This window comes from Balaenoptera physalus, assembly GCF_965194825.1.
Source record: "Balaenoptera physalus genome assembly, chromosome: 3".
NCBI lineage: Eukaryota > Metazoa > Chordata > Mammalia > Artiodactyla > Balaenopteridae > Balaenoptera > Balaenoptera physalus.
Window position 1 is genome coordinate 134,970,097 of NC_138890.1, and position 20,878 is coordinate 134,990,974.

Below are 20,878 nucleotides of genomic sequence, written 5' to 3' on the forward strand. Positions count from 1 at the left end.
TCTTATAATGTTTTGACATTTAAAAAATCTTGCTGACCAGGGAGAAGCTGCCCTTCCCGGGGCTAGCCAATTCTTAGAGACAGCAAAGACCTTGGGTAGGAGCACGCCTTTCATGGGCAAGCCAACTGATCCTGAGTTTATATTCCCAATGACCCCCTTTACCTAACTCTTGCAGACCAAGCTAGTATTTCCCCTGAACTAAATCATCCCAGGGCCAGGTACTAGGCAATGACAGATCACCCCTGTAGCCCACAGCTAACTGGAATTATTCAAACTAGCCAATGCTATGCTGTTTACTCGGAGGGTTGCCTTTCCCACAGAAACCCCAGTAAAGACTCTGACCTAGGCTTTCCCCTCACTCCTAGTTCTGCCTCCTGATGAAAATCTGGTGCTCCTCATAAGGCCCTGCATGGCATGACAGGCCCCCTTCTCTCAGGAAATATAAGTAATAAATTTTTTTTTCAATGGCATTGGCTTCTCCATGTTGTTCAACTCCATAAATTACAATCCCACAGTTATAAATAAAACAATTACACTTACAACATTTAACTTCACTTAACTCTCCCACCATTTGTGCTACTGTTATCACATATTTTACTTCCACAGGTATTCTAAACACCAAAAGATTATTGTTACTATTGCTAGTATTTTTTATGGTATAGATCTTCTGGTAATGAATTCCTTCAGCTTTTGTTTCCCTGAAAACGTCTTTATTTCACCTTCATTTTTTTTTCACCTTTTTTTTATGGATACCTTCACAGAATATAGAATTCTAGGTTGGCAGTTTTTGTTTTTTCCTTTCAGCACTTTAAAGATGTTATTCCATTGTATTTTGACTTTCATGAGTTCTACTGAAAAGACATCGATTAGTATTACTGTTGTTTTTTTGAAAGTTAATGTGTCTTCCCACCCTCACCCCAACCATACTATCTAGCTCGTGAGAATTTTCTCTTTACTGTTGGTTACCAGCAGTTTGACTATGAAGTGCTAGGATGCATACACGTACATCCTGCTGGGGATTCACTGAGCTTCTTGAATCTACTGATTTCTTCTACCAGTTTTGGTAACTTCTCAAGCATCATCTCTTCAACTATTGGTTCTGAACTATTCCCTCTCTTCTCTCCTTCTGGAGCTCCAATGTCATGTATGTTAGACTTTTTGGACTGTTAGACTATACTTCTGTATCAAACGTGTTGTTTTTATAGTCTGTGCTTCCAACCTCCTGCCATTCTTTTTTCTCCGTAATTCAGTTTGGATAGTTTCTATTAATCTGTCTTCAAGTTCACTGATCCTGTTTTCTGCTATATCCAGACTGCTGTTAAAGCCATCAAATGAGTACTACTTTCACATATTGTGTTCTTTAATTATAATATGCTCATTTGATTATTTTTTATAGATTTCAATCCTCTGATGAAATTCTTCTCTGTCTGTCCTGTGTATCCACGCCATGTGTTTTCCTTAACATACTTATAATAATTATTTTAAGTCCTTGTCTACAAACTCCAATAATCGATTCATCTATATTTTACTAAAGTAAAACTATACAAGGAGATGCTGGAAAGGAGTCACTCCTCCAGAAGTGTCAGAATGAATTATGCAAATGAAAAAGAAGACAGACATGCCAGGAAAGATGTAATTATTCACTGGGCTCTGGGGTGAGAAAAATTGGAGGTATTTCTTGGACAAGAAACCGGACCCTGATGACAGGTCCACTAGGGAGGACACAATTTGAAACATAAACAGAGAAAGTATTTTCTGCTGACTCATACAAAAGGCAGATTCCAATGAAGAGTGCCCTGTCAACTCAGTCCATGCCACTCAGACACTAGGGAGACCAATCCAAGTGTCAGGTTAGAGTCATAGGTAAAGAAGACAACTTCACCAAAGTACCAGCCTTAAGAACTAGCTGATAAGTATGCATTAGTTAGACAAACCAAACAAGACCAAGAAAAATAGGTCCAGGATAAGGGCAGGGCTTATGGAGTGATAGTCTTAAAGAACTACTAAAAGAGATGAAGAAAGAGATTTTAAAGTTAGCTTTGGGCAGACCGGCCCTCAGGTTCTGAATCTCTGAGGCCATATAGAAAGGGAATTGCTATATAATGGTGTTCATGGGTAGGGTAGCTGTCTAACAAGTAAAATTCAATCCAGCATAGAGACCTCACATACCCGGAAAACACTGACTAAGAAATATAATCTAGGAGCAAATAGGAATTCGACTAGAGTAAATAATGGCACCAAACTAAAATTCTCTCTAGCCAGGAGTCCAAACAACTAGATCAGGACAAAGTCATACAACTAGTTAGTAGAGCTTTACCCTCAGTTTTCTAGTCAATATGTTTGTAAAAGATTCTACCTCAGCCTCTAGAAAACAAAAGAGAGAAGGGTCGGGTGAGTGAGGCAGCTGTGGTCCAATGGGAATATTTGGACTCTCTGAAGTAAAGGCCAAAGAGAAGCAGGGTTGTCTGCCCGTGTTAACACACTGGGTTTTCCTTTGTGGACAAAAAAAAAAAATGTTGCCTGCCATTTGAGTAAACACGGAGTGTTGCGCCATCAAGCCATCAGCTGCTGCAGGGACACCCCAGCCCCCTGACCCCGCCCCCCCCCCAGTGCACCCCGAGGGGAATTCAGGATGGAGAAAAACAGGATACGGGCCCTAGAAGTTAAGATGCATATCAAAGGAATACTTTCAGTGAGCCCAGACTCTTGCATCTTCCCATACATAGAAAAGCACTAAAATCATTAACTTGAGAAGTCTGTTTTTTGTGATTAGCAGTCATCTTTTGATGTTAGACTACATGTTTTTCTTTGAAGCAAAAATTCCTATATATCCTGGCTCTTCCTGTACCTCTTTGGAACAGTTCCTCGGAGCTGAGAGGCTGTTTCTGGGCTTCAGTCCTCTGTAACATCCCTGAATAAAACATAATTCTCACCTTTTGGCTCGTGCATTTTTTTCAGTTGACATCTTTTACTAACCCATTTTGATAAATCCAAAAGCTATATCGATTTTGGCTTACAGTCATTTTGAGATAAAGTATTCTAAAACAAATGACCTATACCCTTCCAAAAGGTCACAGCGGGGCTATTTTTATTACCTACTTCATTTCTACGTAGAAGACAGAATTTAGAGACTGGTGGAGACACACACACACACACACACACACACACACACTTCACATTTAGTTGTAAAATGGAATTATTAATTTACCTCAAACCATAGTCTGCTGAGAGCTATTAATAAGCAAGTCCTATTCTGCTTGGTTACACAAGCCCTTTCTCTTTCTCAGCTGGTTTAACATTACTCTATTCATCCTAAGTCCCTATGGACAGGGGTCCCCAACCCCCGGGCCGCAGAGCAGGAGGCCAGCAGGCCGGGCAAGCTAGTGAAGCTTCATCGGCTGCTCCCCATCGCTGGCATTACCGCCTGAGCCATTCCCCCACCCCACACCTCACCCCCCCCACCCTGTCCGTGGAAAACTTGTCTTCCACAAAACCGGTCCGGGTGCCAAAAAGGTTGGGGACCACTGCCTATGGGCAAAGGCCTAAGGGGAGTGGTAACACCGGCTGGCAAGCCCAGCACCTCTGGAGGAGGGAGAGTGTTGAGAGGGGTTGAGATGGGAGCTGAAATATAGCGCAAAAGGGGAAAAACTGAGCGGTGTAAACTTAAGATTAGTTGGCTTTGGGTGGGGGAATCTGCCTAGGAAAGAAGAAAATAAAAGGGTGTAGGGAGAAATGGGAGGGTGCAGGGAAACACTCTATTTATAGAAAAGATGGGGCATTTGAGGATATAGGAGATAGCTTTGCCCTTCTGTTTATGGTTTTGGGCCATAAAAGTTTGTGCTAATGTAGAGAGAAATTTTTCCGTTGCATCTTTAACATTAGTATCCTAACATTTCTAAATAAATGCCAAAAATCTAAATGTCCAAAACCTTAGATTAGTTGGCTTCAGGAAATCACTTTGGAGCGAGGGCTGTATGTCACTGTACACAAAACTTCCTGGAATACTTTAACTAAGTAAAGAATGGCATATCCATTTGATGGGAAACTCTGAGACTATTAAAAATCATGATCTTGGGGCTTCCCTGGTGGCGCAGTGGTTGAGAATCTGCCTGCCAATGCAGGGGACACGGGTTCGAGCCCTGGTCTGGGAGGATCCCACATGCCGCGGAGCAACTAGGCCCGTGAGCCACAACTACTGAGCCTGCGCATCTGGAGCCTGTGTTCCGCAGCAAGAGAGGCCACGATAGTGAGAAGCCCGCGCACCGCGATGAAGAGTGGCCCCCGCTTGCTGCAACTGGAGAAAGCCCTCGCACAGAAACGAAGACCCAACACAGCCAAAAATAAATAAATAAATAAATTAATAAAATCATGATCTTGATGAATATTTAATGATTTGGGGAAAATGCCATGATACAATGTTAAGTGAGATAAAGCAGATAGGACAGAGACAGTGTGATATGTTGGCTGAACTCTTTCCTCTTTCTGAGCTTACGAGGAGACTACAGCCCAGCCTCCCTTGGGTTATGCAGGGATCATGTGATTGGATTTCTCATCAATGGAAATGTGAGCAAAAATCATGAATCACATTCTAGTCTTAGGCAGTAAAGAACCACTGCAAATTTGCCAAGCTCACTCTCCTAAACACAGGGCTGGAAGAATAGAGCTACAAAGATGGTGATTTGCAAACCAGAAGCAGCTCTGATCAATCTATCTCCAACTCACTGTTAGAGGAAAGCTGACCAGGAGAGCTGCCTGACCTGCAAGACTGTGCTAAAAACAAGAAACTAACCTTCGTTCTGTTAAGCCATTAAGATTAGATTTAGTTGTTAGGGCAACGAATACACTAGGATACCAAACTATATATATGAAAAGCTTAATTTTGTTAATAAAAAGTATATACAAAAACATATATATGTATGTATTGCATGTATGTGTTTGGATATATACACACAGGTAACTGAAAGATACATACTGAAATGTCAGTGTTTTCTGTTATAAAACTGTAACTGTTAAATTCTCTATTCATTATGAGATTTTTCTAATTTTATTGCAATAAACAGACATTACTTTTCTCGTCAGGAATAGACAACAAATGTTATTAATGAAAAAGCACGAGGCCAGGCTAAGGGCAGACACTGAATGAACACTGGTAGATGAACTGAAAAGTATTCCGGTGAGTATCTGATTGCCATATTGGAGGAAGGGGTGCATGCTACTGTCACTGCTCTTCCTGGAATGCCTAGATATTTTAGTGATTGTACATCTCCAAAATAAGTCAGGCGCATTCTCTAAACATGTTACTTTGGTTACTTACAGTTTCCATATTTGTATGTTAAACTTGTATTGTGAATATCACCAAAAAGACAACCTCCAATTGGTCTTTGAATTTCAAATTGATGTTACAACATAAAATACAGGAGAGCACAATGTCTGGAACACAAACCAGATTCTCCACAAATGGTTCACACACGTATAACTCCGGGCCGATGCAGAAAGAGCAGACATAATCAACATACAGAAATGCAGGTTATAATGCTGAAGAAAAATGAAAATTTGTCAGTCTCTCCAAAAGTACTAGGAAACATTGTTCCTGAAGGATATAACTTTAACACCCAGACTTGCCACATGCGGAGAAAATCCAACCACTCCGTCCATTCATTTCAAATCCGCATAGTTGAACACACTCAGAGACTGGCTGGTGCCTCCCAGTAGGGCAGCCTAACCTGCTCCATGCTGAGTGCCTTTGTTAACTGCAGGCCCTTGGTGCCTTTTCTCATAAATTCTAAGAAACATATGACTAGGTGTCCCTCACCAGCTGCTCTGTTTTGATCTGCACCCTGTGATTTGACATCCAAGTAGGCGCATTACATATTGTGCCCTTCAGCCTTCCCCTTTGTTGTTTTTCAATAGGACCAGCTTTGCTTTATGTTTGGGACAGGGGGTTGTTTTACCATGGACTGAAGATACTAATTGCTGCCTTCTTTGTTTTCTATGTGGTAGAGAAAGAAAAGATATGATAGATCTGCCCCTATCTAACAGAGAAGTCTGACGTTATGTTAACATAGGACGCCCCACTGGGCAGAAGAAGACCCTTCTGCAAGCTAGACCTTCATCATTTAAAATAACACTAATAAACACAGAGATGTACTAGCTTTATCTTGCACTTGGTTGGGAAAAATCCATTGTATACAGTAAGTCTACTTCACACTCTCACTCCTTTGCAGTTCACCTCAACATAACTACTTTAGGAGGATTTAAATATCATTATCTAAACATTTGTAGGACCTCCACCCCTCTCCAAGAAAACACTGCTGCCAAACAATGGCATAGCAATTTAAGCAAAATTATGAGAAATCCCACTTAGGCACTGGATTTGCACAACATTAAAAGAAAAAGACTGATATCCTGACCTTAGCAACACATGAAGTGAGAACTCTCTTCAAAGAGGCGTTCCTGACCATCCAGTTTAAAGTGGCCACCCATTCACACTCTAAGCCAGCACGCTTTAAAATCTCTGCAGAGAACTTACCATGGCCTGGTATCGTTTATATTTTATTGTTTTACTTTCAACCTCCCCTCTCCTCCCTCTATATGACCTTGTGTGTCTTACCACTGCTGCAGATCTAGAGCAATGTCCAGCACTTAGTAGGTGTTCATTAAATAATGATTGTGGAGGAGCAGAGACAGACAACTACAGTGTTCAGGTACAGTTATATTCAAGTAACAAGACAACTCTTTAAAAGCTTCCTTTAGGGACTTCCCTGGTGGTCCAGTGGCTAAGACTCCACGCTCCCAATGCAGGGGGCTGGGGTTCGATCCCTGGTCAGGGAATTAGATCCCACATGCCACAACTAAAGATCCCACATGCCACAACTAAAGATCCCACATGCCACAACAAAGATCCCTCATGCTGCAACTAAGACCCGGTAGAGCCAAATAAATAAATAAATATTTTTAAAAATAAAAAAGTAAAAGCTTCCTTTAGTGATGTCTTTGATCTGCTGCTTCATGTGAAACACTGTTTGCACCAGGAATGGAAGGTGGGGAGAAAGCTGCACTTTTTAACAGGCAATAAGTCTCGGCTAAAGAACAAAGGTGCCAGCTTCCCTCACTCCTCAGGTCAGCCTGCTTTCTGAGACCTCCTACTCCTAGCAAGGCCACTAGATAGCAGAACTTACACCCTCCAGACAATTAACTTCTGTATTTATTTATTTATTAATTATTGGCCACACCGCGGCTTGCAGTATCTTAGTTCCCCGACCAGGGGTTGAACCCAGGTCTTCGGCAGTGAAAGCAAGGAGTCCTAACTACTGGACTGTCGGGGAATTCCCTCTCCAGACAATTTAAACTCATCTTTTCAGTACCGTGCTTTCTCTGAGAAGCTAAGTGAACTGTCACTTCGTTACACGATCGCCTCCTAAGAGGTGGCTGAGTCACAGGAATCAGACACAGTCTGTGCTCATCACACTCCAAATGGCTTCACACTTCCTTTGGCCTCAAAGCCTTGCTTCCTCTCCCAAGCTCTCAATTCTAGCTCAGCTTGAACCTCTAGGCACATACTTGGGCAAGATAATTCTGGCTGGCCTGCTAAACCAGATTGCAGAGCCTCCAAGGTTTATCATGAGAAAGCGCAACTAGCTCTGACCATGTGGGCACCTCCTTCTTCTGGGGGCTCTATCCCCTCAGCTTTGTCCTCCTTCAACGCAGTGGCCCAAGGGTGCACTCAAAGCCTTCCCTTAGTTCTCCCTTAGCACTTCATAAACACAGAACAGCGTCAGGATAAAGGTCCAGACTAGAATCACAGACTCGGGTTTAAGGCCTGGTATTCCACTTACTAGCTGTGAATCTTCAAGCAAGCTCCTTAACCTCTCTACAGAGTCTCTCATCTGTAAAATGGGGACGATAACTGTATCTAGCTCATATGGTTCAGGTGATGATTAAATGCTACAGCAAATAAAAGTGCAGCCTAACAAAGCATAAGAACGCAGCGAATGCTGGCAATAACAGGCTCCTACAAGATGTGCCTCTATTACCTTTTTTACCTCACCTGCTAATCCCCTCACTCCAACTCACTACACTGGGCTCCTCACTGTTCCTCCTCACGCTAGGTTTGCTCGTGCCTCAGGGTCTTTGTACTGGCTATTTTATCTGGCTAGGATGCTTTTCCCCCAGATGCCCACCTGGCCAACTCCCCCACTTCCTAGAAGTCTCTGCTCAAAACTTCCCAGTGAGCTTTATCTGACCAACTTATTTAATCCTGCAACCTGCGTGCCAGGACTCTCAATGCCCCAGTCCCTATATGGTTTGTTTCTCCCTGTACCAACACCCTATATATGCTCCATGAAAGCAGGGATGTTTGTCAGTTCTGTTCCCTGATATAAACCAAGTTCCAAAACAAAAGTCTCACATATGAAGCAATACAACTTTGCTCCCAGAGTACCCAGGCCCTCTTTTATTCTACCCACTCTTTTCTAATGTCCACATGAGAGCTATTGCCACTTTTCAGGCCTCTCCTAGGGGCCCTGCTTTCTAACTTTCAGCTCATCTGCATATGAAAAATGGCATTTAAAAACAGATAACACATATGCATAGTTCAAAATTCAGAAGTTAGATGAAGGTATACAGTAAAGAGTCCCTCTCCCTCTTCTTGTTTTATTTAACACTCTATTTTGAAAATCTTCTATATCAGTCCATAAACATCTTCCTCATTCTTTTTTTTTAAATTGAACTATAGTTGATTTACAATGTTGTGTTAATTCCTGCTGTACAGCAAAGTGATTCAGTTATACATATATATATATATATATATTCTTTTTTTATATTCTTTTCCATTATGGTTTATCACAGGATACTGAACATAGTTCTCTGTGTTATACAGTAGGACCTTGTTGTTTAGCCATTCTATATATAAAAGCTTACATATGCTAACCCCAACCTCCCATTCTCCATCCCTCCCCCAATACCCTCCCCCTTGGCAACCACCAGTCTGTTCTCTATGTCTGTGATTCTGTTTCTGTTTCATAGATAGGTTCATTTGGGTCATATTTTAGATTCCACATATAACTGATACCATACGGTATTTGTCTTTCTTTTTCTGACTTACTTCACTTAGTATGATAATCTCTAGTTGCATCCATGTTGCTTCTTCGTCATTCTTTTTAATGGCTACACAATATTGTTTTTTAGATGTCCCTTATTGAAGACAATCAATATTTTGCTTTTAACAAGGATACTGCAATAAGTATCCTTTGTTAAATGTTTACAGATCTTGCCAAATTGTCTTCCAAAATGGTTGAACCAATTTACACTCTCACCAACAATATATTGAGGCCCTATTTCCCTATATCCTCTTATCAAAGGTTTGGACTTTTATCAATCAGATTAAGTGCAAAATAATATCTCATGATAGTTTTAATTTGCATTTTTTCTTATTATGAGTGAATTTGAGCATCTTTTCATATGAGACACATTTTCCTGTGGACTATCTATTCAAACATTTGCTCATTTTTCTATTAGATTGCCACTCTTTCTTACTGATTTTATAGACATTCTTTAGATTTTAAGAAAATTGGGCTTAAGAAAAAAGGAAAGAAACAGCTAACACAGATAAAACATGAAGAAAATTAGGCTCAAGTCTGTGACATAAGTTACAAGTATTTTTCCAGTTTTGACTGAAAATACATCTTTCCCTGTAAAAACATTTTTTTTTACTTTTACATAATCAAATTTATCAATCTTTTCTTTTATAGTCTCTTGGTTTTGTGTCATAATTACCTATTCTGAGAATATCACAAAATCTGAGGCATGCCACTTTAACATCTACCATCATGAGCAAATCTCCTTAGACACCTCACTACCTGGGGGGACAAGCACAAGAGAGAAACATTTCCTTCTTGCAGATTACCAAAAATTTCCCCCTTATTGTGGTTTCTTTTGGGGAAGGCACATCTTTTCTCCAAGCAAACAACACCAGGAATGACCTCAGTCTTCAGGTAAGACTTTGCTCTCTATACACTGGTAGTAGCTCAATAAAGCTACATAATACATTCCTAAAACAAGTCTGATAGTAAAACAACATCTTGACTGTTTCATAAGTAAATGTCAACACCCTAAATGTTATATCCACAGTGCTAGAAGGGCTGTTCCCTCCTGATACCCCTGAGTCTACATGGGCAACCCCACCATCTAAAAGGAAAACAGCAGAGTGAGTATCAGACTACAATCACAGTTTGAGGAAATGCTTTGAAGGCTCACTGAAGCAAATCACTTAGTCTCCTAGATTTCAAGAGAGCTGGGGCCTGGGTTGGCCTCAAGCATAATTATGCTACTGTGCTTACTACTCTTTTAGTTTTTCTGATCCAGGCCCTGGAAGGACAGGCTGCTGCTGGAGAACCTCCCAACCCAATATTACATCTTCCTTCTCATAGCTGGAATTCAGCATCTGAATGTGGCAAAAAGGCATACACTTTACAGAAGTAAAATTTCTTAAATGTTAGCCCAGGTAATGCTTATTTGGAGGGCTATATCTTTAGTTCAACACTCCAAAGACCCGACTCACATCTCAAATTAAGTCCAGTGGAACTGTATTATGAATAGCCTCCTTGCTCCTTACAGCTATAAACATATATCAACGTATAATTCAGATACATATGAGATATTATATATATGTAATACATATATTATACGTATCAACAAACTGGATGACAGGTATTATTTTCCTCAGCCACCCTGGATGGCAAAATAACCCACATACCTCAGCTGGAAAAACTCAATAATTATAGCAGCATGTAACTCATATTGAGTACTATGCGGGCACATTATATGCTTTATCTAATCCGCACAACAATTTTATGGGATACTCTTACTACTTCATTTTTTTTTAACAGCTGGGGAAACTGAGGAATAAAAAGGTTGAGTAACTTGCCCATGTTTACGGAGCTTGTGCACTGCATACCCAGGCTTAAAACCCAAGGAGTTTGACTCCAGAGCCAAAGCTCTTAACCATTACATGCTACCACCTGTGCCAGGCAGATTGCCACAGGTGGATTGAGTTGGGAGAAAAAGTACACGTATGCACTAAGGGAGAAGCAATGCACTTGAGCATGTGTACTGAACCCTTAATGAACTGGTAATTGGCAGAGCACCAGGAAGGCAGGTAACAAAGAGATGGCCTTTTCCCCAGGTGTGGATGCCTGTGGACATTTAGACGTGTAAGTAAAATGTCTGGCTTTTTAAAATGTGCTGAAAATTCCTGCCCTTTGTTTACTAAATACCAGCAAAACTTGTCTGATTTCAAGTACCTTAAATACTTCTCAATTTGGGCACTTAAATACATTAATAGAAAATAGAGTCTTAAGCAAGTATTTTTAGTGACATCAAAACCGAGTTTAAAGATCATGTGAGGTGCCAACAAAGTTGTCCATATCTAAGTAGCAACCCACTTGCTTTGTTTGCTGAAACGAGGTACTGTCAGGAAATGCGATCTTCCTACTTCAGTCCCCCAATCCCAGACCTGGGGCAGCATGAGGGTAGGGGTTTTGACAGAAGCTAAAGTGCTAAACTGGAAAAAATAAAAATAAAAAACAAGACAAGGTTGGTTCCATTATATTAATACTCACTTGCAGATTTCATAAACAACACCTGAAAATAAGCAGTGTCAAATCGTGGCTAAGCAGCTTTCATCATAGCAGCCTGGGTTTAATTAGGTTTTACATTTTTAAAGTATTTTAGGTTTGCCTAGTGCCTTTAAGGTGCATTGGGCCCTGGTCCCAGAAAGATTAAAAAACAGAAATTAATTTTAAAGACCCTTCATAGGGCAAATAAAATGCCCTTAGCTTGAACCACAAATACTGTACCTAAAGGCCTCCAGTTTCTTTTCCTCCAATCCATTTTCCACATATCAGAGTAATTTTTTTTTTCAGAGTAATTTTTTTAAAACAAAAGACAGATCGTGTTTCTCCCTTGGTCAAGCATCTTCAGTCGCTTCAGGTAAAGTCTAAACCTTTAACGTAGCCTACAAGGAACTGCAGGATCTTGCTATTGAAGGAGTAGAGCATGGTGATTATGGAGCAAAGAGCTAGGCTGTCTCTATTTGAATCCAGTTCTGCCATTTACTATCTGCATGACCTTGGGCAAATTACTTTTCCTGTCTATGCCTCAGTTTTTCTTCTCTGTAAAATGGGGATAATAATAGAATCCATCTCATAGAGTTGCAAAGATGAAGTGAGTATAATATATACATATAAAAAGCACAACACAATCCCTGGCACATAAGAAGTTTTATATATTAGCTACTATCTCTTATCTCCCCTGTTTCTTCTCCTCCCTTCCCCCCCCCAACTCTGTGTTCCAGCCATTCTGCATCAGATAGGCCCTAGAATGTCCCAGGAATCATGCTTCCAGACCTTCCCACATCCTGTTTCTCTATTTTAAATACTTGTGGCCAAATCTCCCTCTTATCTTCTTTCCACCCCCATCCTTCTATCTTTGCTTAACCACCACTTGCTTTGGGAAGCCTTTCCAGCCCAGGCCAGTTGTTTCTAATATGGGACCCCAAGGCCCCAGGTAGGACTGCCAGAGGTTAGGAGGTCCAGTTAAATATGAATGTCAGATAAACAATAAATACTCTTCTAGCATAAGCATGCCCCATGCAATATTTGGATTTCAGATAAACAACGAATGAGTTTTTAGTATAATAGGTACTATGCAATATTTGAGATACTAAACACTTATTTATCTGACTTTTGAATTTAACTGGAGTCCTGTATTTCATCTGCCAACCCCACACCCGGGAGATCCTCCATCATAACCCTTACCACACTTCAGTAATTTAAAAAGTATGACAAGTGGTTTTGTTTCCCCCACTACAGTGATAGCTCTGCAAGGGCAGGGCCCAGGCAGCCTTGCTAACTGTTTTAGACCTGGCATGGCAGGCATTCCACAAGTACTGAGGAATAGAGCCATCAGGCCAAAGCTCAGGCTCCCCCTATTACGAGTTAACAGCAGGCAAACTCTCTGGGAGGACAAAGCCTTTTCAACAAGGTACCACTAGCCTCTTGTCCACAGGTGGATAAAATGATGGTACTGCTTTTCAGAATATCTCCAGTGTGATAATGTCGACTCCCCAATGACAATTTTAAGGTGACCCCACTATTTTATATTCAAAAAAGGACTTTGAGTTTTCACACCTATTTCACTTGACTCTTAAGGCGAGTATTAATATCCACAACTAACAGGTGAGGAAACAGAGGCTCAGAGAAGGTAAGCAGCATGCCCAAGATAACCAATCAAAGAGAGCGACCATTTTAACCCCAGGAGTTGACTGTGCACTCTTCCCACCATACTACCTGGCCATCTGGGCCAATTTAAAGAATCAGAATTCTTAGGTCCTTCCTAAGAAGTCTGATACCTGACTCCACTCCACAGATTTAATTGCTCCTCCTGTAAAAGTTCCCCAACAATTGCCTGAGAGGAGACAGGGAGGCCTGGCATCTGTATTTTGAAATACACGTAAGTCTTAGCTAATCTCTCATGTTATAAATGCCATTATTTAGGTCTGAAGACTAAAGACCTTGCTCAGAATTACAGGAAAATAGGAGTAACACTGACTGGAACCCGAAATCTGTCCCTTTTCTTTTACCTGAATCTCTAGAAGACACCACCCCACACTCCGCTAAATTTCTGGGGACAAGGATTTACATTTTGATTACATATGTCAGCTTTCTTCTGGAATGAAAAATGGCTGAACCTGCTCGCCAAACAGCACCTAGTAACTCACCTCTTCGAGCACCTCTGCAAAATTCATCAGCCGGAGGGTATGCGGGCTTTCTGCCACTGCGAGATGCCTGTAAGGCTGACTAGATGCTGCTTGTGCCCCTTCTCCTGAAGGGTGTGAGCCCGAGGGAGATTCACTCAGGCCGGAGAAGGGCTGCCGCTTCTACTAGAACAGGAAGCTGCCAGGTCTAGTCCAGTCTCTCTCACCGCCCCCCCTCCAGCTCTACTTCCGTAGGCTTCTGAAGGAAGCTTCCTCAAAGGAAACTTCCACTTTGAAGGAGCAGAAACAGGAAGCAGGGAATAACCGAGAAAGATTGGGCCGCGCGGGGCAGGGGGTCAGAAGCTAATGACCTAGAACATAGCAGGCGGTGAGCAATTTAATAAAGCTAGAAATGCAACCCTCCAACAATGATAAGTTCTTAAACCGCTGCATCTTACTTGGTTTGGGGGGAAAGTGCGGAGAAAATATCACAGGGCTGCAGACCTGCTGTTGGAGGTTCCTCGGGCAGTCTTCTGTTTGGAGCACGAATACCGGCTGGCTGGCTGGACTGGCCCCTAGATACGCAGCAGCATCGAGGAACCTGCGGAGGCTGTGCTCCCCAGCCCGGCGGAAGGAGGGATACTGGCTCCTCAGGTCCTGCCTAAAACGAAAATCACAAACGCAACTGAATTATAATTATTGTTCGTATGGGTCACGGAAGAAAACGTCTGTGCTGACAATTCTAGCTGGAGCCTTCGTCTGGAGCTAGGAAGAGGACCTTTACAAAATTACCGACCTGGTTACAGCCGGCATAGAAGGTGTTCGCACTTGTCAAAACCATCTGGCCAAGGACGAGGAGATACCCCCCGGGGGATTCTCTTTCTCGGGCGCGGTTAGATTCCCTCATCTGGATCCGGCGTCCACCTGGCCTAGCTGCCGCCCCACCCCACCGCTACCCCACGCCGCGCGCGCTCAGCTCCTGCCGCAACCCGAGCTCAGTTGCCCGGGTAACAAGGGATGCACACGGAGCGGGCCGCGCAACGCGAGTGCGCCCTGCGCGCTGTAGCTCCTCCTCCGCCTTGCAGACCCGGGTAGCTGAGTGTGCCAGCAGCGCGCTCGGGAGCGGGTCTTTAGCCGGGAAAGCGCGGTTCTCGTGCCGCTCTGGGCTCAGCCAGTGAGAAGCCGGGGGTGTGGCTGAGGCAACCTGCAGGCAGAGTACTTATGGGCTCGCCGCGGCTCAGGTCTGGCCTTCTCCGCACTCTTGCGCACGCGTGTCCACCCCACCGCAGCCGGGGAGTCGGAGAACGGCCACCCGGCTTCATCATGGTGACCCCCTGCCCCACCAGCCCCGTGAGCCCCGCCGCCCGGGCTGGGAGGCGGGACGACCAGAACCTCCGTGCCCCGGTGAAGAAGAGCAGGCGCCCACGCCTCCGGAGGAAGCAGCCGCTGCAGCCGCTGAACCCGTGCCCGCTACCCGGAGACTCTGGCGTCTGCGACCTGTTCGAGTCCCCCAGCTCCGGCTCGGATGGTGCAGACAGCCCCGCGGCGCGAGGCTGCAGCCCCCTACCCGGTCCTGCCCAGCAGCTGGTGCAACTAGATCTACAGACCTTCCGCGACTACGGTCAGAGCTGCTACGCCTTCCGCAAGGCGCGGGAAAGCCACTACCACCCGCGGGAGTCATTGGCGCGGCAGCCACAAGTGAGGCGCTGGTAGAGCCAGCTCTCCACCGCCGCTCCTCTTCCTCTCCCGGGCTCTCTCCTTTTCTGCTCTGTCTGCCCTCCGCGGCGCCCCGGCCCTCGCCAGCCCGGCTTCTGCCCCCGGTCCGAGCGGGAAGGGGCTTTGGAGGGCCGGGCCACCAGCCTCATTTTACAGATGGAGAAAAGCGGGGCCTAGACGGCTTAAGTGGCTTGCCCGAAGTCTCCAAACTGTTTAGCAGGGACACGGTAGAATGCAGATTAGTTAAGACAGTTTCTAGGTTCGAGTCCAGACTCCTACCGACTCTGGCAAGTTACTTCACGATCCTAAACTTGTTTCTGCATTTGCAAAGTGGTGACCTCCCTGCCCCCACTGATTGCTGAGAGGATTACACGAGGTAACGTGTATCCGCGCTCGGCACGGCGCCAGGCACGAATCCCGGCGTCCTGGCTCCTAGCCCTGCCTGTGCTCCTTCCGCAGCAGCGCTGCCCACCTCTTTCCGTTTCCAGCGCCTTTAGGTTTTTCCTCTGTTTCCTGCCTCCCTCCGGGGACGCTCCCTAGGTCTTCGTGCCCTGTCCCTTCCACAGCCGCTCTCAGCCCTAGGCTCAGCTGGCCCGCCTCCCTCCTCCCTCCGGCAGGTAACGGCGGAATCCCGCTGTAAGCTGCTCAGCTGGCTAATCCCCGTGCACCGCCAGTTCGGCCTCTCCTTCGAGTCGCTGTGCCTGACGGTGAACACTCTGGACCGCTTCCTTATCACCACGCCTGTGGCTGCAGACTGCTTCCAGCTGCTCGGGGTCACGTCCCTGCTCATCGCTTGCAAACAGGTACCTACCTCCACGCGGCGTCTGGGGGCCAGCCAGACTCCCGGCCGCTCTCTGGCCGCCCGGCTCTTCAGCGCACACGGTTGAGTGCTGGGTTCCCTGAACTCATTTTGCAAACTTACATGCCCCACAGCCTTAACTACAGAATTCCCCCCAAAACGAACAATCCTTTCACCCAGCCCCCAAAGAAATAGGCCACGTGGCAACAGCTCTCTGTAGCCCCTCTATTCTAGTCTCCGAAAAAAAAAAAATCTTCAAAATTTCTCAAACCTGTTTTCAGCGTTGCGCTGGAAGGACACCTCAGATGATTACGGTGGAAGTATGGAGAGGCGAAGCCCCAAATATCTCGCTGGAAGGGATGGGGGAGGTCCTGGTTTTCTCCCGGGTGTGAGACTGGGTGGGCCTCCGGCCCTGGATGCTGCGAAGCGAGGGATGAGCGCCCCTGTGTTACAGGTGGAGGTGCACCCGCCGCGCGTGAAGCAGCTCCTGGCCCTGTGCTGCGGCGCCTTCTCCCGGCAGCAGCTCTGCAACCTCGAGTGCATCGTGCTGCACAAACTGCACTTCAGCCTGGGCGCGCCGACCATCAGCTTCTTCCTGGAGCATTTCACGCACGCACGCGTGGAGGCCGGGCAGGCAGAGGTCTCCGAAGCCCTGGAAGCGCAAGCCCTGGCGCGAGGGGTGGCGGAGCTGAGCCTGGCTGACTACGCTTTCACCAGCTACACCCCCTCCCTGCTGGCCATCTGTTGCCTGGCGCTGGCAGACCGTATGCTGCAGTTCCCTCGCCCGATGGACTTGCGCCTGGGCGGGCACCCCGAGGCGGCGCTGCAGGACTGCCTGGGCAAGCTGGAGCTACTGGTGGCCATAAACAGAACGTCCCTGACTCACATAGTGCCTCTCCAGATCTGCGAGAAGTGCAGCCTGTCCCCGAGCTTGAAATGAAGTAGACCCTTGGTCTCCTTTGATCCCCTGGCCTGGCTGCTGGACCTCTCCCATTGCTTTGAAAGAATGCAGTATTGGCCCACAGAGAGGGGTTCAGGCCTCCCACTTGATCACCAGCTCATCCTGCAGGTTGTAAATAGTGTACGATTGTAGCGTTTCATTGTTTATTTATTTTACTAACAGCGCACAAGAGAAGAGACGAGTCTTTCCCCAGTAAACAGGCTGTCTGCGGTGGTTTGTCTGAATACTACCAATGCGAGCATTTGTCCACGAAGAGGGAAGGTGAAGGCCATCCGGGAATAGAGGCGGTCAGTAACCATGGAGGGCTCCTCCCTCCCCCCAGGCATCTCTGTTTGGGAACACCAGGTCTGGAGAGGTTCCTGTAGACCGAGGTTCCAGTTACAAGACGAGTCAGGGTCACTGGTTGGCCTGTAACTGGTGACCTTGTTAGGAGGCTGAGGACTGCTCACTCCTAGAGGTTCAAAGGGCGAGGTGGGGTGTGAGGCTGAAAAGAACCCACAGCAGTCGATGTTGTCTAGCGGGGCCAGGGGGCACACTGCTGGTGCAGAAGATCCCAGGCTGAGAAGCTTTGGGGACTGCACACTCCCACTAGCTGGGGCAACCAAGAGTTACCCTGACAACTGCCAGATGTGGGAAAATGAAGGCTTTGCAGGCAGTTATGGCCATTGCAAATTGAGTCCATTTATCCTGCAATCACATGGTTGAACAGTTCTCTCTTGTCTAACGCCTACTATGTGTGAGCCCATGGTAACAATGGTGCACTAGTAATCATGGCTATCATTGAGTGCTTACATGTACCAGGCACAGTGTTCAGCATTCATTATTTCAATCCTTCAACAGTTTTACGAGGCAGAGTCTATTATCCCATTTTTCAGAGAAGGACACTGGGCCACAGAGAGGTTAAACAACAGTGGAGCAGCCAGGATTTGAAGGCAGGTGATCTGAGTCCAGAGTTCCACCCTCTGCCACATGCTCAATTTCCTCCACTTACAGGTTTCTGGAAATGCTCAAAAAAAAAAAAAAACCTCTCTTCCCAAGGTAAGTGTGGGACAAGTGATCTGTTCAGTGCCCTCCATTTAATAGGGATTATGGAGAACATATTTGGAGAGCCAGTACCGTCCTTGCCTCCAGTCATGTTACAGGAGTCATTTTACAGATGGGAAAAGTGAGTCAAGAAATGTGACAGAGGCTTGCTGGAGTTCTGTGACTCCACAGCTGTCCCATCATCTTCATTCTCACTGTTGTGAATCTGCTGTAGACCCTGAATCTGTAACCTCCAGCAAATTTCTTAACCTCTCTGAGCCCAACCTCCAACTGATAGCGGGGCTATTATGAAGCTATTATGAGATTGCTATGAGGTAGTATAAAGTAGTGCTTAAACACTTGGACTCTGGAGTCAATTTGCTGTGTGACCTTAAGCAAGTCACATATCTGTGCTTAAGTCTTTCCTGTAAAAATGGGAGTAACAGTAGCATTTACCTGGTAGTGTTGAGGTATGGATTTAATGAGATGTTCTCTACAAACCCCTCAGCACAGGTCCTGCCTGGCACATAGCAAGTCTTCAAGAAGGCTAGGGGCTTCCATGGTGGCACAGTGGTTAAGAATCCGCCTGCCAATGCAGGGGACACGGGTTCGAGCCCTGGTCCGGGAAGATCCCACATGCCGCGGTGCAACTAAGCCCATGCACCACAGCTACTGAGCCTGCGCTCTAGAGCCCGCGAGCCACAACTACTGAAGCCCGCGCGCCTAGAGCCTGTGCTCTGCAACAAGAGAAGCCACTGCAATGAGAAGCCCACGCACGGCAACGAAGAATAGCCCCCGCTCGCGGCAACTAGGGAAAAGCCTGCGGGCAGCAACAAAGACCCAACGCAGCCAAAAAAAAAAAAAGGCTGGTGGCAGCCTGCACAGTGATGGGGTGTGGGGGAGGAGTTACACAGAAAAAAAAAAAAACTCGGTGAAAAAATAGAAAGCAAATACAGGAAAATGTTAATGTTACTGTTGTTCATTGTACTGTGTTTTTCAAATTTTCTGTATGGTTGAAAAAATAAAGTTTTGGCGGAATAAACTCAGTCATGTTCTACTGCATTTAGAATAAATCTAAATGTATGACAAATGGCTCAGATAAAAAGCAAACTCAAAACATACTTAGAGAAACTTCCTTGCACTTCTTGTGCACCCAAGTACTCTCCAGAGACAGGAGCGCCTTACGAACCCTACTCTCCTGATATGTTGATATGCTAAGCTCTCCAGGAACTTTCTCCTCCTTGGCTCAGGGAGAGGGAAGTGGTGATCCCTGAGCTGTTTGAGGAAATGCTGGTCTGTGATGGTGAAAAGGAGGAGGAAAATCATATCATCTGTTCCAAGTTCCAAAATATCTGGAGCTCTCAGCCTGGCTATTAGGGGATGGGGTACCTCTGCAAAAGTGATTTTGGGGGGAGTTGTCTTCACCAGCCTTTACTCAGCTAAGATTGATATGGGTGATTTGGTTCCAGAATCATCCAGACCAGGAATCATGTAATCATGCTATTCCAGCTCCTGTTGCCAGAGACAATCTATTGTACATTTTTATGCACACTGCCCGTATTTTCCTACTCCCATGTGTAACTCATTGATGGAAAATGGGCCTGTTTTGGATCTTGCCATGTGTAAAGATCTCCCCAAAACTCAGCTAAGAGCTTCCCCACTCCTTTTACAGACTGGGAAGTCATTAAGGATGGGGATGGGGAATGGACTGACTAGTGGCTAGGCTACTCAGGAACCAGAGGAAGTAAGAGACAAAGCCAGCAAGAGGCTGTGGGAGGCTGGAGGTGCAGCTGAAAAGGCGCCTCAAAACAGCAACATTAATTTATCCACACCAAGCACCAGTCGTATTACATAAACAATCTCATCTTCACAGCAACTCCTCTGAAGTTAGTGCTATGTTTTTCCAAAAGAACTGGGGTTCAGGTATCTGGTGGAGCATGGGTTCTGACCCTAAAGCCAGAGCTTCTTCCTCACCATCAGCGACACCACACCAACTCTAGCTGGCTGACCTCACTGGGTTCCTGCATCTATAGATGGCTCAGAGAGTCTCTAAGTCTATTCTAACTATATCATTGGATTGCTTTCCATCACTGTTAGGGGGATCTTGTTTATTAATCCAGATAATAGGTGCAAATAAAAGAGGATCTTTCACTACTCCTATGAGGTGTAAGGCACCAATTTAAGGTGCCCAATAGGGGGTCACAAAGATTTCAATTTCAGATGATTGTTCAAACCGTATGGATATGAGAGTGGTCCTGAAAGAGACCCCTCACCCAAGGATCTAGAGATGCCCCTTCCTGGGAGAGGCTTCCGGCTTGGGAAGAGGAGCCAAGACTCCGGCTGAGCAAGCAAGGCCGGTTGTACAGAGAGTGACCAAATGCCTCGAGCGGTAGCCGAGGCTTCAGGGGAAGAGACCGGGTTTTAGGGGATTTGGGGCTGTCCACTGTGGACATGTGTGACCCACTTTTTTAAAGGCTGTGCTCAGCTGCTGCTGCCTGAGAAAGTGCCGGGTAGGGGTACGGAGCGGGGCTCTAGGCATCAGACCAAGTGGATGTCAAAACCAGGAGGGCTCCCTAGCCTTGGGGGAGGGAACTTCCGTAATCTGGGGCTGTTCTGGGGAGTCCCT

General features: G+C 45.5%; 2 protein-coding genes across 12 annotated transcripts in view; one reads left to right on the plus strand and one right to left on the minus strand.

Annotated features, from left to right (window-relative positions):
* LOC309658716 (uncharacterized protein) overlaps positions 1–16,628 on the minus strand; it is a 69,328-nt gene extending 52,700 nt beyond the window's left edge. For 4 of the 9 annotated variants that reach the window (XR_014262382.1, XM_082457610.1, XM_082457612.1 and 1 more), the window contains exons 1-2: positions 14,550–14,923; positions 14,212–14,414 (exon numbers count right to left, since the gene is read on the minus strand). Coding sequence is in view for 7 of the 9 variants with exons in the window: in XM_082457610.1 (XP_082313736.1) it covers positions 14,212–14,414; positions 14,550–14,660 (314 nt within the window). In the remaining 2 variants the exon portion in view is untranslated. Of the gene's footprint in view, positions 1–14,211; positions 14,415–14,549; positions 14,924–16,539 lie in introns of those variants that run through there. The other 5 variants (XM_082457614.1, XM_082457616.1, XM_082457615.1 and 2 more) reach the window with 2 other exon arrangements.
* On the plus strand, positions 14,915–19,195 carry CCNO (cyclin O). 3 transcript variants are annotated; one of them, XM_082457607.1, is made up of 5 exons: positions 14,915–15,451; positions 16,087–16,272; positions 16,723–16,908; positions 17,392–17,516; positions 18,223–19,195. In XM_082457607.1, the coding sequence occupies exons 1-4, from the start codon at positions 14,975–14,977 to the stop codon at positions 17,509–17,511; spliced, it is 969 nt and encodes a 322-aa protein (XP_082313733.1). In that variant the 5' UTR covers positions 14,915–14,974; the 3' UTR covers positions 17,512–17,516; positions 18,223–19,195. The 3 variants fall into 3 exon arrangements, with proteins under 3 accessions (XP_082313733.1, XP_082313732.1, XP_082313731.1); XM_082457606.1 differs by having other exon boundaries at positions 17,392–19,195; XM_082457605.1 differs by lacking the exon at positions 18,223–19,195 and having other exon boundaries at positions 16,723–17,483.
* Positions 19,196–20,878: the final 1,683 nt, after the last annotated feature.